At 44.4% G+C, this 15,450-nt stretch overlaps 1 protein-coding gene across 1 annotated transcript in view; it reads left to right on the top strand.

The window, feature by feature from the left end:
• Window positions 1-1,360: 1,360 nt before the first annotated feature.
• CRLF3 (cytokine receptor like factor 3) overlaps window positions 1,361-15,450 on the top strand; it is a 30,633-nt gene continuing 16,543 nt past the window's right edge. The window contains exons 1-2 of the mRNA XM_044422082.1: window positions 1,361-1,544; window positions 12,753-12,960. Coding sequence (XP_044278017.1) covers window positions 1,428-1,544; window positions 12,753-12,960 — 325 coding nt within the window. The 5' untranslated portion in view covers window positions 1,361-1,427. The remainder of the gene's footprint in view (window positions 1,545-12,752; window positions 12,961-15,450) is intronic.

Below are 15,450 nucleotides of genomic sequence, written 5' to 3'. Positions count from 1 at the left end.
GCCAAGGAGGGCGGGGCGTGCACCTCTGGAGCGCACGTGACACGGGAGGATCCGCCTCTCCCGTGTCACGTGGGCCTTCCCAGCCACTTAGAGGGCACGTGCGTGAGTCCTTTCTCTGCCAATAGCATTTGATTGTAAGTTCAGGAAGGACTGCAGCTTTTGTGTACACATCAATAAGCTTAGACATGCAGATGGTACCAATAGGCACCAATGAATTGAAATGGCTCCTGATGAAAATGAAGGAAGAAAGTGGAAAAGCAGGACTGCAGCTGAACATTAAGAAGACAAAAATCATGGACGTGGTAGAATTACACGGCTTTGATGTCAAAAATGAAGAAATTGAGACTGTAAAAGAGTGTGCATAGCTTGGCTCAGTCTTCAGTTCAGCTGAAGAATGTAGTCAAGAAATTAGAAGAAGGCTGAGACTTGGAAGGAAGGGCAGCAAGGAAGGAAATAGAAAAGGTCGTCAAATGAAAGTCCTCTGGAAACCAAGGCAAAGATCTTCCACACCATTGTATTCCCAATCACTATGTAAGGGCATACATAGTGGTTTTACAATACTGGTTTTACCTTTGCAAAATGAAATGGAGGCCACCTCTGGGATCTAGAAAATACTACAATATCTTAGTAACTTTGTTTCTATTGGTTCATTGCTCAGTGGAGGACAGGGATTACTCTTCCCACTTCAGGCATTAAGTACACCAAAGCTAGGAAGGCAAAAGCTGCATGTCCTAGGTTAAAACAACAATGCAGCATTTTGTGGTCCCTGGAAAACCTAACACATGTATTGTGGCAATAGCTTTCCTGGACTACAAAAGTCTTGTTGTTGTTGTTTAATTGCAAAGTCATGCCCGACCCATCTTGCTTAATCAAATGAGTCGTAGCTCACAAAGCTAGTGCCACAATCTGCCATAAAAGTTGATATTTAAGAAGCAAGGTTCTGAGGCTTCTTGTCTTTCAAACTGCGTTTGGTTCGTATCAAATACCCTTCAGCACCGCTTGCGATGAAGCGACAGCCTTTAGTGATTTTTTATTTTTTTTGGAAAAAGGCAGGATCTGCAAAGATTCCAATATTCTGGCTTATTAGCAGGTTTTTTCCCCCCCGGCCCCCGTTTAATCTTCGTCAGAACATTTATATAACGATAACATCATTATACCACTGTAAAAACCAGGAAGCATTCTTTATTTGGAGGCAAGTGCTTTGCAAACCGCGTGACTTAGCCGCAGGTAAATGCTGATAGGAGCGGGCTACGCGCGCCCTCACTTTAAAAGGCAAGAGGAAGAAGGGCCCCGCCTCTTTCCGGTCTTTGCGTGTTAGGTTCCCGGATGTTGCCTGCTTCCGGGTGTGAGGCTGCTGCCAGTAGTAGGCTTGTCCGTCGCGGCCTGCCACCATCCCCGCCGGCCGACGGTAGGTTGTCCGCAGGGGAATGGACCTGGAGACGGAAGCGATGTTGCAGGAGGCTCGCGAGAGCATCGAGGCGGCGCGGACCTATCGCCGGGAGCTGCAGCAGCGCCTGAAGGGGCTGCACCTGGCCCGCCAGCAGGTAACGGGGTGGGCGTGCCTCTCCTAGTGCCTCCCTGAGCATCCCGCCCTGTGACCATGGCGGGTCTGAGCAGATGCTAAGTAAACGAAAGGGACTTACCCGGATCCCTTCGAGGCTGGGGTAGGGAAGCAAAGTTGGGGCGTGTGGCTATATCTACCCCTGTCCGGCTTGCAAGCACGGCGAGATTTCACCTTTGGCATAGTATCGCAGCTCCTGCTCAGCGTATCACTGCCAAAATGGTTTTGCCAATGTCTCACTGGCCAATGACAGTTCAGCGGAGTATTTAGTAGAACTGCGATGTTCTTTTCCTTGCAGGCTGCTGTGTCTTATAACAGTAGCCATGCAGGCAGAAAATCCACTGTGAAAGCTGGTTCCGATGCCTCTCTCTCCCCCTGAGCTCTAGACCCTGGCTGCCTCGAGTGTGGCATTGGCAGGAAGAGAGCTATCATTCCTGCAGATATCTGCTGGTGTTTGAAACATTTTAAATCGAAAGGAAGGACAGAGGAGGGGCTAACTAGTAGCAGAAAGCATGGAAGAAAATAGTGGCTGAGGAAAGCCTTTGTATGCTGGCATATAGCAATTCCTATCAGTGGACTGTTGCAACTACAAATAAAGAGTGTAAACTTTAAATGTGTGATAGGGAGAATTATAGAGCATTCAGGAAAGTAACAGACATACAGCTATTTGCAAGAAATCGAGCTCTTTCTATTCCTGTTGGCAAACAGCCCACATTGAAGTTGGCAACAACACAAGTCACGTGTGAAGAATCTGTTCAGATTATTATATTTTGAAATGATTGTGTTGCTTGTTGTGATTGTGATGAAAGTTCTAATTACCCCAGTGGGAACTAGTTTGTTATGGGTATTAGCACTTTGCAATGTAAATCTTTCTGTGCTGCTTCTGGGGACTTTTTTTAGATTTGTTTCCTAACCTGTTCCAAAGTCCGATCTTATTGCACCAATTTAAAGCCAGATTTGCTTTAGAACTCTAGCAAGTAAGTAATATATGGAATGCACTTATAAAAGGGATCTCAAAGACTCTCAAACTCACTTGTTGAAGTGAGTTTAAAACAAGTGGTTAAAGCATAATCCTATACAAATTTAGGGAAAAAAACCCAAGAAAAGGCCTACAATTCCCATTCAGCATAGCTTACATAGAATTGTACCCCACATAAGGGCAACAACAAAGGAAGAGATTGGAGCATCATGCTCCAGTTCAGAAAAAGGACCAGGACTAAGTAAAAATATGTTGTTAGTCACGAAGTCGTGCCCGACCCATCGCGACCCCATGGACAACATTCCTCCAGGCCTTCCTGTCCTCCACCATCCCCCGGAGTCCACTCAAACTCACACCAACTGCTTCAGTGACTCTGTCTAGCCACCAAAGATGAAAACCCCATGGACTGTACCAAAGTAGAAATACAGCTGACTGCTATAAAAATTATGGTGCAGAGGAAGTGATTCTCTCTCATAACATTAGAAGGCCACACATGGATAGGGAATAGAACATACATCACAGAACACGTGAATAACTTGCAAGATGTGCTACATCAAGATCTAACAGCCATTGGCTTAGATGGTTTTTAAAGGGGATTAGACAAATTCTTGGAGTGTGAATCTAACAGTGGCAGACATGCATGATGGCTAAATGAGACAAGCATGTTCAGAGACAGTGCACCACTGAGTAGCTGTTGCTGAAGGACTCCAGGCTGCACCCACTGGTGGGTACCTTCAAAGGTTCTGGTTAGATCATCTCTGGAAAACAGTGTATTGGGCCAGAGGGACCATTGGTCTGCTTCATCTCATACACATACAAGCAGTGGTAAATTTTGAAGGGCAGGTATCCATCATGGCAATTCCCCCATCCATGTCCCCATAGAAAGTACAAAAATTGTCAGGAGTTGTGCTGATCTACATCTCTCAAAAATATTGATGTTGGGAAAAACCATTTACCTCCAGCTACCATGAAGATTACAGCTAAATCCAGAGGGACCACAGAAGCTTGAGTGCCGTAACAGATGATGTTACTAACTCTGCTAATCAGTAAGCCCTGGTGCTTTGGTTATGTGAGCCCTGGCTCCACTATGCTACTATATACAATGTCTGCAGCTCAGACCAGACATATTTATTATGAAATGTCCTTTTGGTTTCAGGGATTTTCTTTCATGATGGGTGGCACTGAATTTCAGCCTTGTGCAGAATCTTAGAAGAATTATTATCACAACCCAAGGTCTGGGACACTGACTACTGGTGTGCAAAGGATGGTAGAGTAGTTTGCCCTCATTCTACAGGGCAGTATAAACTCCACTGAGAATTAAAGCACAGTGAAGGTGAAGATTGGAGAACTAAACGGGGTGGGGTGGAATTGTACTTCACATGCTTCTTGTATCCTATGCTAGGGTTATATTGCTCTAATATCCGGTTTATTGGCCATGTGTTTAGTTTAGCTCAGTGCTGTAAGTGCATATTTTAATGTCACTATTGTGAATACTTCGATTTCCATCAGAAGTGCAGCACGTGTAAACTATTGCACCTCAGGAGCTGAAAGAATGGGAAGAGAGGTCTGAAATCATGCTGCAGCACTTTTCTCAATCATTTTACTATGCTGCAGTGGACTTTACTTATGTGATAGCTAAAACTTTTTATTGAGTTCCCTAACTTGCTGGTTGTGTTCTCTCTCGATCATTAAGCACTACTGTAAAACAAAAATTATAAGCTTTGACTTTTAAGCTGTAATTGTGTGTGCCCTTTTAAGGTTACAAGAATGGCAAGATTGAATAAAACTAGGATTGCTTAATTTAGAAGAAAAGTTAGAAGATGTGGACGGCTGGCATATCCGTAGAACTCTCATGGCCTGCTTCGATGGCACATGGTTCATTGGCCTCCTTTATGAACTGGATTACAACGCTGGTGAAAGTAGGAAGAGCTGGGAGGCCTCTGCTTGGTGAGCTATGTGGATGTAGTTAACTATGGTCAGTGCTTGTATACTATGACTAGACCTGATTCTGGTCTCTGTTTATGAGGAGGCAAGGCAGGGCAAGGCAGGGCAGGGCAGGGCTTCGAGTGTGGTTAGGAGGCCTAGTGCGGAGAGTTTAATTTCGGTTGGTATAGTAGTTGTTGTTGGAGGGGATAGGGGGGTAATAGAGGATAGTATGAGGGTTGCCTAGAGCAAGTCGAATGATGGGGTTGATTAGTGCTTTTGCATGCTCGTTGATTGGCTGAATGGGTAAGGATCGGGAGTGCTTAGTTTGTGTGTAGAATATGGTTTGTAGACTGTAATTTGAGGTTATTATTGTTGCGACTGTGGTGGAAGTGAGGGCCCAGGCGTTGGTGGTTGATAGGTTGATGGCTTCGATGATAGCGTCTTTGGAGTAGAATCCGGCAAGGAAGGGGGTTCCTGTTAGGGCTAGGGTGCCAATAGTTAGGCAGGTTGAAGTGATGGGGAGGGTGGTTTTCATTCCTTCCATTTTTCGCAGGTCTCATTCATCAGACAGGTTGTGGATAATTGATCCTGAGCACATGAATAATATGGCTTTGAAGAAGGCATGTGTTGAGATGTGGAAGAATGTAAGTTGTGGTTGGTTAAGGCCGAGTCCGAGGAGGGGGAGGATGTCTGGATTGGTGGTGTAATGAAGGATTTGTTGGATGTTTCAGGTTGAGGTGTTGGTGATGAATCAGGCTATTGCTAGGATGAGTCCAATATCTCCAATCCGGTTGTAAATGATTGCTTGGATGGCTGCTGAGTTAGCGTTAGCTCGTGCGGACCATCAGTTGATGAGGAGGAATGATATTGCTCCTACACCTTCTCATCCGATAAATAGTTGAAATATGTTGTTGGCGGTGACTAGAATTATTATGGCGATTAGAAAGATTAGTAAGAGTTTGAAGAATTTGTTGATATTGGGGTCGGAGGCCATGTATCATGAAGCGAATTCTAGGATTGATCAGGTTATAAATAGGGCAATTGGGAGGAAGGTGAGTGCATAGGTATCGAAGATGAAGCTAAGGTTAATGTTGAGGTTGTTGGTTGGTACTCATTGGATGTTGGTTATCGTGGTTTCTGTTCCGTTGTTAATGTGGGAAAAGAGAGGGATGAGGCTGGTTAATCATGCTAGTTGAACAGCGGTTGTTGTGTTCAGATATCATTTTGCTTTGGAGGGTTTGGCAAGGGGAAGGGTTAGGAGGGTTAAAGTGAGGGTTATGGAGGTTAGGGTGAGAGGGTGGTGTATGTACTTTTACTTGGAGTTGCACCAAGATAGTTGGCTCCTAAGGCCAGTGGATGGCTGTTATCCTTTAAAAGCAAGAAGTCTGGGAGTTTAGTCCTAGGGTCCGTGAGTTAGCAGCTCCGGTTTGGGTCTTCTTGGTGGATAAGAAGGGGTAAGTTTCTATCTTCAGGTTCACGGTCTGGTGTCTTAGCTTATACTCACCTAACAATGTGGACATAGTTTAATAAGTTCTGGTTTAGAGATGAGTAAGAGGAGGGGAGTTAGATGGAGGGTTATTAATAGATGTTCTCGGGTGTGGTTAGGGGTTAAGATGATATTGGGGGGTAGTTTGGATTTTTTGGTTATAAGGAAAATGTGAAGGGTGTAAGATGCTGTAAGGAGGGTTCCTGTGCCTGTTAGCATGATTGTGAGGGGTGATCATGAGAATAGTGAGGTGATGATAAATACCTCTCCCATAAGATTGATAGATGGGGGTAGAGCTATGTTTGCAAAGCTTGCATAGAGTCATCAGAGAGTTGTTAGGGGGAGGATGATGTGTAAGCCACGGGTGGCTAATATGGTTCGTGTTTGTGTCTGTTCATAGTTGGTGTTTGCTAGACAGAATAGGAGAGATGATGTTAGTCCGTGAGCGATTATGAGGAGTATGGATCCTGTCAGTCCTGGGTTGGTTTGGGTCAGGATTGCTAGGCCTATGTGGCTAACTGATGAGTAAGCGATTAGAGATTTTAGGTCTGCTTGTCGGAGGCATGTTAGACTAATTCTAATAATGCCTCAGGTGGCTATGGTTAGTAGGGGAAATATAAGGGTGGGGGTTGAGGGGGTGAGGTGGGGGAGGATGCGAAAGGCAAGCCCCCTTTCTAGGAAATGGTTTGATCCTTTTTATGAAGAGTGTTTTCATTCAGTTCAAGTCTTAATCGCCCCTTCCTGCTTGCAAGAAGATATTTTAGGGCGCCAAATATTTTATTACAGAAATCCATGGTAAGCCCTGCTAGTCCCCTCTGTTTGTATCTGGGCCTTTTTCACAAGTAATGGCTGCTTATGGAGTTATGGAGTTGGAAGAGGCAATTTAGGCCATCGAGTCCAAGATCTTGCTCAGTATTAGATTCCAATGTAAACCATCACTGATAGATGTTCCTTTTCTCCTTGAATAGCTCCAGTAACTGAAGGCCCACCTTAGGCAGTTGGTTGTGTTATCTGACTGCTCTGACCATTAGGAAGTTTTTCCTGCTGTTCACCCAAAATCTGCTTTCGTAAGTTAAAGCTAATTATTCTGGGTCTTATAGTCTAAGATGACAGAACAGATTGAGGTTCCCTTCTGTATGACTATCCTTTAGGTGCTTGAAAAGTGTTGTATTCCCATGCAGTCTCAGTAGTGTCCACTTTTAAATTACATGTACGAGGTGAGGGAGGATTGCATGATATGGCAGGTGAGTCATGTGCAACAGCTCACCATATGAATTGTCTGCCATGATTGACTTTGTGCTGCTTCAGACTGGATGTTACCAGTCTTTGCATGGTGGCCATATTGTAGAAAGAGGGCTTTTCCATATTACTTGCTTTCGAGCACACACAAATAATTCTTCTGTATTTTCTGAATGTCCCAATGGAAGGGTTAAATTAGAAGCAGACAGATGTTTCAGGCCTCCTCTGGTAAACTGATCTATGTTAGTTTTACTTATCAGGTCTCAGCATATTGGGAAGCAACATTCGGAAGGGCTGAAGAACTCTCCTGTACTTGGCCACTCAAATGGCTAAGAAGTTGATGGTGGGACCTGGGAGATGAAGTCTTTCAAAGGGTTGCACAAAAGTTTAGCAATAGGTATAAGAACAATAACTTCCAAATGTAGAAGAACCAGCCTTGGAGAGTTACTAGGAAAGATAAATGTACTATATAGGCAACTGTATTTACTTTAGGTATGCATGCAGTTTAGAACTTGGTGTGCCCAAGGTCTGCTAGTACCTTGAAAGTCAGAATATCTGATACTTAGGACATATTGGGAAAATCTGTTATAGATAATCTGACATCCTCCAGGTATCGAAGACTAGGTATAAGAACAATAACTTCCAAATGTAGAAGAACCAGCCTTGGAGAGTTACTAGGAAAGATAAATGTACTATATAGGCAACTGTATTTACTTTAGGTATGCATGCAGTTTAGAACTTGGTGTGCCCAAGGTCTGCTAGTACCTTGAAAGTCAGAATATCTGATACTTAGGACATATTGGGAAAATCTGTTATAGATAATCTGACATCCTCCAGGTATCGAAGACTACAATTTCCAAGGATGGTGGAAGTTGTCATCCAGTGTTTCTGCAGGGCTTCAGGCTGGGGAAATCTGATATATAATGAGTCTCGTTTTCATTGGAAAACACTTGTAATGAACTAAAGATGCTTGGGTAGTAAAGAGCACTGTGAAATATTATTGGATAAGGTATAACTCGCACTGTTTGGACTGTTGGTTATTGTTGTTTACTTGCTTTGTTCAGTGTCTTCAGCTGGTAGTGATGGCCAATATGTTCTTATTTTCATGGCTCTCCTGTTACAATTGAAAAGGCAATATTCATCAGTACTCAGTACTACAGCTTCTCAGACTCTTGCCACCTCATCTACTCGTGCCAGATAAGTGTTCGCAGGAAAGACCTTTTGCTTATTTGGTCTTGCCTTTGTGCATCTAATTTTGTTCATCTAAGGTGGTTATAACTTCCAATCTTGATGGACTGGTCAAACTGTGACATAGCTACATGGTGACTCTGTGTTGAAACACAGACTTGAACATAAAGAATTTTGAGAATAGTGTGCTGTAATGGTCAGGGTGTTGAACTTGGACTGGGAAGATCTAGGTTCATGTATTCCCAGTCAGGAATTCAATCCACTAACACTGCAAGCCCACTTTCCTGAGTGCATGGGAACACGTTCTGAGTAGACATTTACAAGATTGCACTGTGAGTCATGCTGTATAATGCTGGATGGCAACAGCTCACCTGTCCAGCTTCTCTGCTGGCGTGTGAGCTGCTGGGTTCTACTCCCTAGCTGGCTTTGCAGGCTCAGGTGATGTTGCAGTTAAAATCTTTCTGCGTCCTTCTTAATGCTTTTACTCTGCTCTGCCCTCTTAAACCACCGTTTATTTAGGAACTAGGCCTACCATCCCTCGCTCTCATGTTGAGGTCATCCAGCTGCAAGAGTCTTGTTCCTGGCTACCTGATTTTATCATAACTCCATGAATGTGTGTCCTGTAAAAGAGAGGTGTGCTAGCCAGGTCTCAAGTGTTAGCAGCTGGCACAAGCAACTGAGGCTCGATTCTTCACCAATAGGTCTATTTCTGGACTGTACATTTGACTATGGCAGAAGCCATAACTTAATTGATTTCTTCAATTTATATGTTCTGTTTTCCCCCTACTTTTTATTTTTTTAAATACAGAAAAAACATAAATGCATAAATACAAACATCATTTATATGTTCTGGAGTGTTGGGCTGGGACTTGGGGGACCTGGGTTCTTGGCCCTATTCAGCTGCAGTGTGAATTTGGCCAGTCACTGACCTGTAGCCTAACCCATTCCACAAGGTTGTCTTGTGAATAAAATGGAGATGAGGATCATGTACACTGCCTTGTGGTCCTTGGAGGAAAAGCAGACTGTAAATGTAAAATATAAATATGTATTTATTGCTTATTTATGGTATTTTTGCTGCCTTGAGTGCCATGAGTAGAAAAGTAGGATTGAAATGGAAAGGATAAATATACCTTATGTTACCTAGATATTTAGGAATCCTAGGACAACAGAGTTAAAGGTGAACAGAAAGAACTTGAAATTTCTTTCTAATTTAGGGAGATTAGAAAGGAGATTAGGGAGATTTCTAATTTAGGATAGGGTCACCTATCCGGCTGCTTCCCAGTTATATTGCTTTAATATGGAAAGTTTCATTATGGAGGATGCAGTGAGTCCATAGATCTTGCATTTCAGAATATTACTTAGCAACACTCATTTCTACTCACATCTCAATAGCAGAGATCATTTCCATGCAGTTTCAGGCAGGACTGATAACACTCCCTGTCTGAAACCCTGCAGAGCTGCTGCCAGTCACTGTGGACAATCCTGAGGGACTGTGCTAGATGTCTTGGTGTTGGAAACTGTCTCCTATGCAGGACCTTTTTTCTAGTATTCAGATCGTGTTAATGCATGGACTTGTGTGAGCGTATCTATCCAAGCTTTGCAAGTCCGTCAACAGAAAGCACTAGCATATTACAATTTTTATCAGCTCATGTGCCAAATTTAACCTTTGTTAATAATCTCTGGTCTGAAAGGTTGAACAAAGATTGTTTACTTGGTAGTCTATAGTAGTTCATTTGTAAGCCTTATTTAATCCAAGTCTGTGGCTACCTGCGTGGTGTGCTTCTGCCCTGATGAAAGCTGCCATTGTTCATCCTCACAATGTATTCATTTTTCCTGTCTGTTCCTCCCCATGGTCAACAGCAGTATCCTGTCTACTCTTGGGACGATGAGCCTTTGTACTGGGTGTTTTATGTTTTGGATACTCGTGTTTCCTGATAGTAGTGCATCAGTGGTTCCCTGATCTTACTGACAGAGTTGCACCTTTTTAACCATAACTAGCTCGTTCATGCCAGCACGCACTCCTTTATGCACCTCTAAGGTCTCCTGCTGATATACTGCTTCAAGTCCTCCTCCACTGGAAATGAGCTTGGTAACAATCAGAGAGAGGGCTCCTTTCCGAAGGAGAGTCGCACAACACCAACACTGATAATATTTCAGATGTCAGGTGCCCCCCTACTTTCCCTCCTAGGCATTTTAACTATAGGTCTATCTGCTGCATTTTTATTTTTATTTTTGAAGCATATTTGTTTTAATGTGTATGTGGATTTAATTACTTTTACTCATTACATTTGGTCGATGAAAAGCAGTATATAGAAAAACTGCAAAAAATACAAAGGGAAAAGGCCTTCTACTGTGCAGGGGCACTAGCAGAGTCTCACTGTTTATATTGCACTGCTGCAGGATTTGCCCATACAGTATGATGAAGTTCATTCATGCAAACATGGCTCCTCTCATCTGATCCCATGCCAGCCTTCCCCAGCCTGGTTCCCTCTCAGTGTGTTGGACTAAATCTCTCGCCATCCCGCTCCAATTTGTCCTTGGACCATGGTAGTGAGGATGATGGGAGTTGTGATTGAACAGCACCGTGTTGGGAAGGGCTATGGCCTATGTGCATTTGGCCTTGCAGAGTAGACCACAAGATTGAGAGGCAAAAGACCTAAAAGATAGGAGAAAGGTTCTTCCCTTCTCTCCTGCCACCCATGTATGTAGCCATTCACTTCCTTTTTTCTGAAGTGCCAAAATAGCAAGTGAAGGAAAAAATAACTTCATTACAGAGACCTTCAAATGGGCCTTAAAGAGGAAGTCAGATTTACATAACTGTAGTAGAGCATCCTGTGCTGTTTTTCAGTACTTCTGAAGATCAAGAAGTTACATCTGGCCAGCGTCTTTGCAGCCTTTCTGTATCTCAAGCTTTTTCACTTCTTCCATCTGCCGCATTCATGAGTTGGTTTTGCTCCTGCTTGGTAATTCTCAAACAAACAAACAAAATTAAATTTATTGGTGATATACATTCCGTGTGTGCGACTTCATATGAATGTTGGCTGCATGGGCACAGCATTCTCTCCTATGGTAGGGAGAAAGTGGCAGATGATCTGAGTTGGCTCGCCTTCTCCCCATGCCCTGCTGTTTTCTCTCCGCCAGGGAAGACTAAGCCAGTGACTGAGATTCCAAGGGTGAGAATTCTCCTTTGACTCTATTGGGCAGGCTCACACAGCATGCTAAAAGCCACCCTGCCTGAGATGTGCCTTACAGAGGGTCAGGGGCACTGCAGGAGAGGTGCTCTGAGCCTCTGCCCCTCCTCTCAGTCCTCCTGCAGGTATCTGAGGCTTTCTCGGTCTTTCCTGCTGCTTGTCAGAGGGGATAAGGAAGGGCCAGTTGGGATTGCTGACAGCTGATTGATGACAGTAGACCTCATAAATCATGGTGAGAGCTGCCAGTGCTGCTGCTGCTGATTTTAACAGAGGTAGACTGGACAGGGGAGCCATGTTCTGCTCAGCTGACTCCAGAGGAGCACCCTTGTGTATGATTCTGTCCATGTGCTGTTTGGTGATGGTAATACTGAGGAGGGGGCGCACTGCCTGCCCTTCCCATCTAAAGCTTCCACCACTGTGCAGCAATAGTGCTGTCCCAGTGGGGAATTCTTCTCTGTTTACTCTAGAGCAGGTCAAGCAGAGCATGGCTCAGCTCCTTCTAGTGCTGCTGCTAAGTGGCGGCAGCCTCAGATGCAGGTAGCTTGACTTAATTCAAGCACAAAATTGTCCTTAGTAACTTCTGCAAGCTTCATGGGAAAGCCTAAAGATAGAAAGCCTCAAGATCCTGTCTCGTGGATTTCTCAGAAGCTTTTTTCCTGAGCAAACATGCAAACATTTGTGTCCTTAATGTGGTAGGACATCACCACAAAAGGCAAACTTATACAGGCTTAGAACACTTTATAACAACCTATAAAAAGTGAAATCCCATGTAAGATCTGTTGCAAAAGTGTGCAACTGCTGACCCTCTAGATGTTTTGGCCTACAGTTGCGATGATCCTCACAATTTGCTATGTGAACTAGAACTGATTGGAGTTGTAGATCAAAGCATCTGGAAAGCCACAAGTTGTCTCCCCCAATCTACTGGACTGTATGTGTTGGGTTGGCATGGGATTTTTTAAACTGTGTCTGAATTGTACTACAGAGCAAAATGGTAGATTGGGTAGAATAAAATGAAATCGATTCATTTTATTCTCTCTTCATCCTCTCTGTACTGCATCCTTTTCAGAAATACATCACTTAAGTTGACTGTACTTGGGTACAGTTTCTGAATGCTCCTACCAGCAAATCTTAGTTTTGGCTCATCCCAGATCTTCATGCATCAAGTGTTTCCTCTCCATTTAGATCAAAGACAGTGCTGCACTGACAAGAGACGTACTTGAACAGCATTTCAGTGATTTAAAAGGGACCTTAAAGAAGCTGCTGGATGAGCGGCTGGTGACCTTGCTGCAGGAAGTGGATGCCATTGAACAGCAAAGCATCAAACCGTTGGATGAGTGCCAGAAGCTGATAGAGCATGGAGTCGGTACAGCGGATGAACTTGTCCGGGAAGGTAGGAGGCTGTCTTGAGAATGTGATCACACACCACTTCTCCTACTCCATGTGCAGATGGAGGCTGGACTAGCGAGCTCCATCCTGTGGATGTATCTTTGGTGGAACTGCCCCTACATGAATATCAGTGCATTTGCCTAGGGCTCATCTGCACAAGGAGAAATTCTCACTGGACCAAGCTTCTCTCTTCCATGAAAGGGCCCACTGTGTATGCATTAGCATTCATGTAAGTCATTGCCCTGTGAGAAGAGACTGAGAGAACTGGGTTTGTTCAGCCTTGAGAAGAGAAGGCTGGGGCAGCGGGGAGAGGACATGATATCCCTCTATTAATACCTCAGAGGCTGTAGGTCAAGATCTCTTCTCGCTGATAGCAGAGTGTAGGCATGGAATAATCAACTCAGATTCAGGTTAGATATCAGGAAATGTTTCCTCACTGTCAGAGCAGTACAACAGTGGAGCCAACTGCCTAGAGAGGTTGTGTGCTCCCCACACTATAGACAGAAAGAAACTGGACAGCCATGTGAGTGCGATGGTGCAAACTGATGACCTGCAACAGCAGGCAGTTGGACCCAGTGGCCTTCATAGCCTCTTGCAACCCTACTATTCCATGATCCATGAACGCACAGGGGCTACGGCTGGCACATTAGTTGCTGGTAAAGGGGGTACATCTGCCATGTGACATCCCGCACATGCACATACACATGTTTTCAATACATGATGATACACATGGGAATTTCAATAACTGTTTTTCATTTATAGTACAAATGAGCTATTCTGCTAGGGTCGTTCTGCTAGATGCTTGCACAGTTACTATCAGACTAAGAATTCAGACGTTGGGGACATCGTAATCCCTAGATGGGGGTTGGAGCATGTCTCTGTTGCCACTGGTGTTTTGTTGGATGTAGTTAGCAATCAAGAGTTGCCACAAACTTCCCGGCTGATGAAGAATGGCCTACCACAGTGCTGCCAACAGCTGTCAGTGGCTTTCCAGGGAGATGTGTGGCTCCCTGCCAGCGCCCCATACCCCTGTCTGCAGTAACACCGTTAGTTTGTTGAACATGCCTGGTAACCTGAAGTCATCACATTTTGAATTTCCCTGCCCCAAGTCAGTGAAGTAAAGTGAGGAAGTACATGACAGTCTTATCAGACCCCAGCATCTTATTAAAGCTCTCTGTGAAGATGTGCTTCAGCCATAGCCATGTGTGTTCCACAGTGTGTAGCTTTACCTCCAGTCCCCTTGTCTGATGTAGCTAAAATGCTTCAGTTAGAGATATCTGGGGCCACAGTGGCAGCCTCAGCCCAGCCAAACATTTGTCCCTCCAAGAAGCTATGACACTCTCATCCCCCCGGCTTTGTTTTAGGATAGGCAGGACGAGCCTTCATAATACTTTACTCTCCCAAATGAAATCAAATAAAATGTATAAAGTTTCACAGTAGCTTTTTGTAAAATGACTGATTTTACCCATCGTTGTTTTAATTCCATTTTCTGTGCAGAACCTGATTGCTTTACACCAGATTCATGCCCTCCCTTGATCGCAGAATGTGGTCTTTTCAGATGAGGCCTTCAGAAGAGCTCTGTTATGCAGAAGCGGCTCTGGCTCCTCCTCACAGGAGGAAACCATCTGAAGTGTCACAGGAACTTAAATCTGAGTGGGATGGTATAAATTGGTGGCCTGCAACAGCAGGGGGTTGGACCCAGTGGCCTTCACAGCCCCTTTTCAACTCTACTGTTCTATGCGAAGAACAAGGGGGACTTTGCATCAGTCACTTGTGTTCACCAGTCTGTGTTCAGATAGTCATACCTCACCTCAGGCATATAAGCCAGGAAGTTTTCAGTTGACCATAGGTCTGTTCCATCTAAACCTAGAAACTATGGTTACCAAGTTTTAAAAGGGTCAGGGTATTAATCCACTGCTTTGTAGTTGCCTCACTGTCCTGGCTTGTTCTGGAGCAGGTAATTGTAGCTTCCCAGTTCGAATGAGATGGGAAGGTGCCGTTCAATAAAGGCTTCCTGATTCAATTGTGCCGTACAGTACATAAATGAGTTTGTTCTTAGAGAAAAGGCTTGTTCTTCTCTTGGCTTACTAAGCTGAGATATCATCCAGACTGGCCTTTCTTCCCTCTCTTCATTTGTTCCAAATGAAGCCAGAGAAGTCGGGTGGGGGATTTATAACAGATGCAGATGGACTCAAGGAGCACGACACCTCTGTTGAGCGGGGAATACGGCAGGCTGTGTCAACATCAAAATAGAGGAGAGGGGACAGGAAAGGGTACTGCTGGATTCCCCTCTGTCCTCCCCCGTGCAGAGTGGGGTGAAGGGAAGAGGAAAAGATGTGGGTGTTACGTGCTGAGGGGTGTACTGCACCCAAACCATGCTCAGGATCCACTAGTTAGGTGAAGTGCCAACTTCATTAGCCGCTGCTCCTTGCAGAGGTAGACTTGCAAGGAGACCTGGAGAAAACAGCTGCCTTTGTTATGATTTGTCTTATAC

This window comes from Varanus komodoensis, unplaced genomic scaffold (assembly GCF_004798865.1).
Source record: "Varanus komodoensis strain SLA01 unplaced genomic scaffold, ASM479886v1 scaffold12, whole genome shotgun sequence".
Classification (NCBI taxonomy): Eukaryota; Metazoa; Chordata; class Lepidosauria; order Squamata; family Varanidae; genus Varanus; species Varanus komodoensis.
The sequence above is the reverse complement of the archived record's forward strand: the minus strand, read 5'-3'. Positions and strand labels throughout refer to the sequence as shown.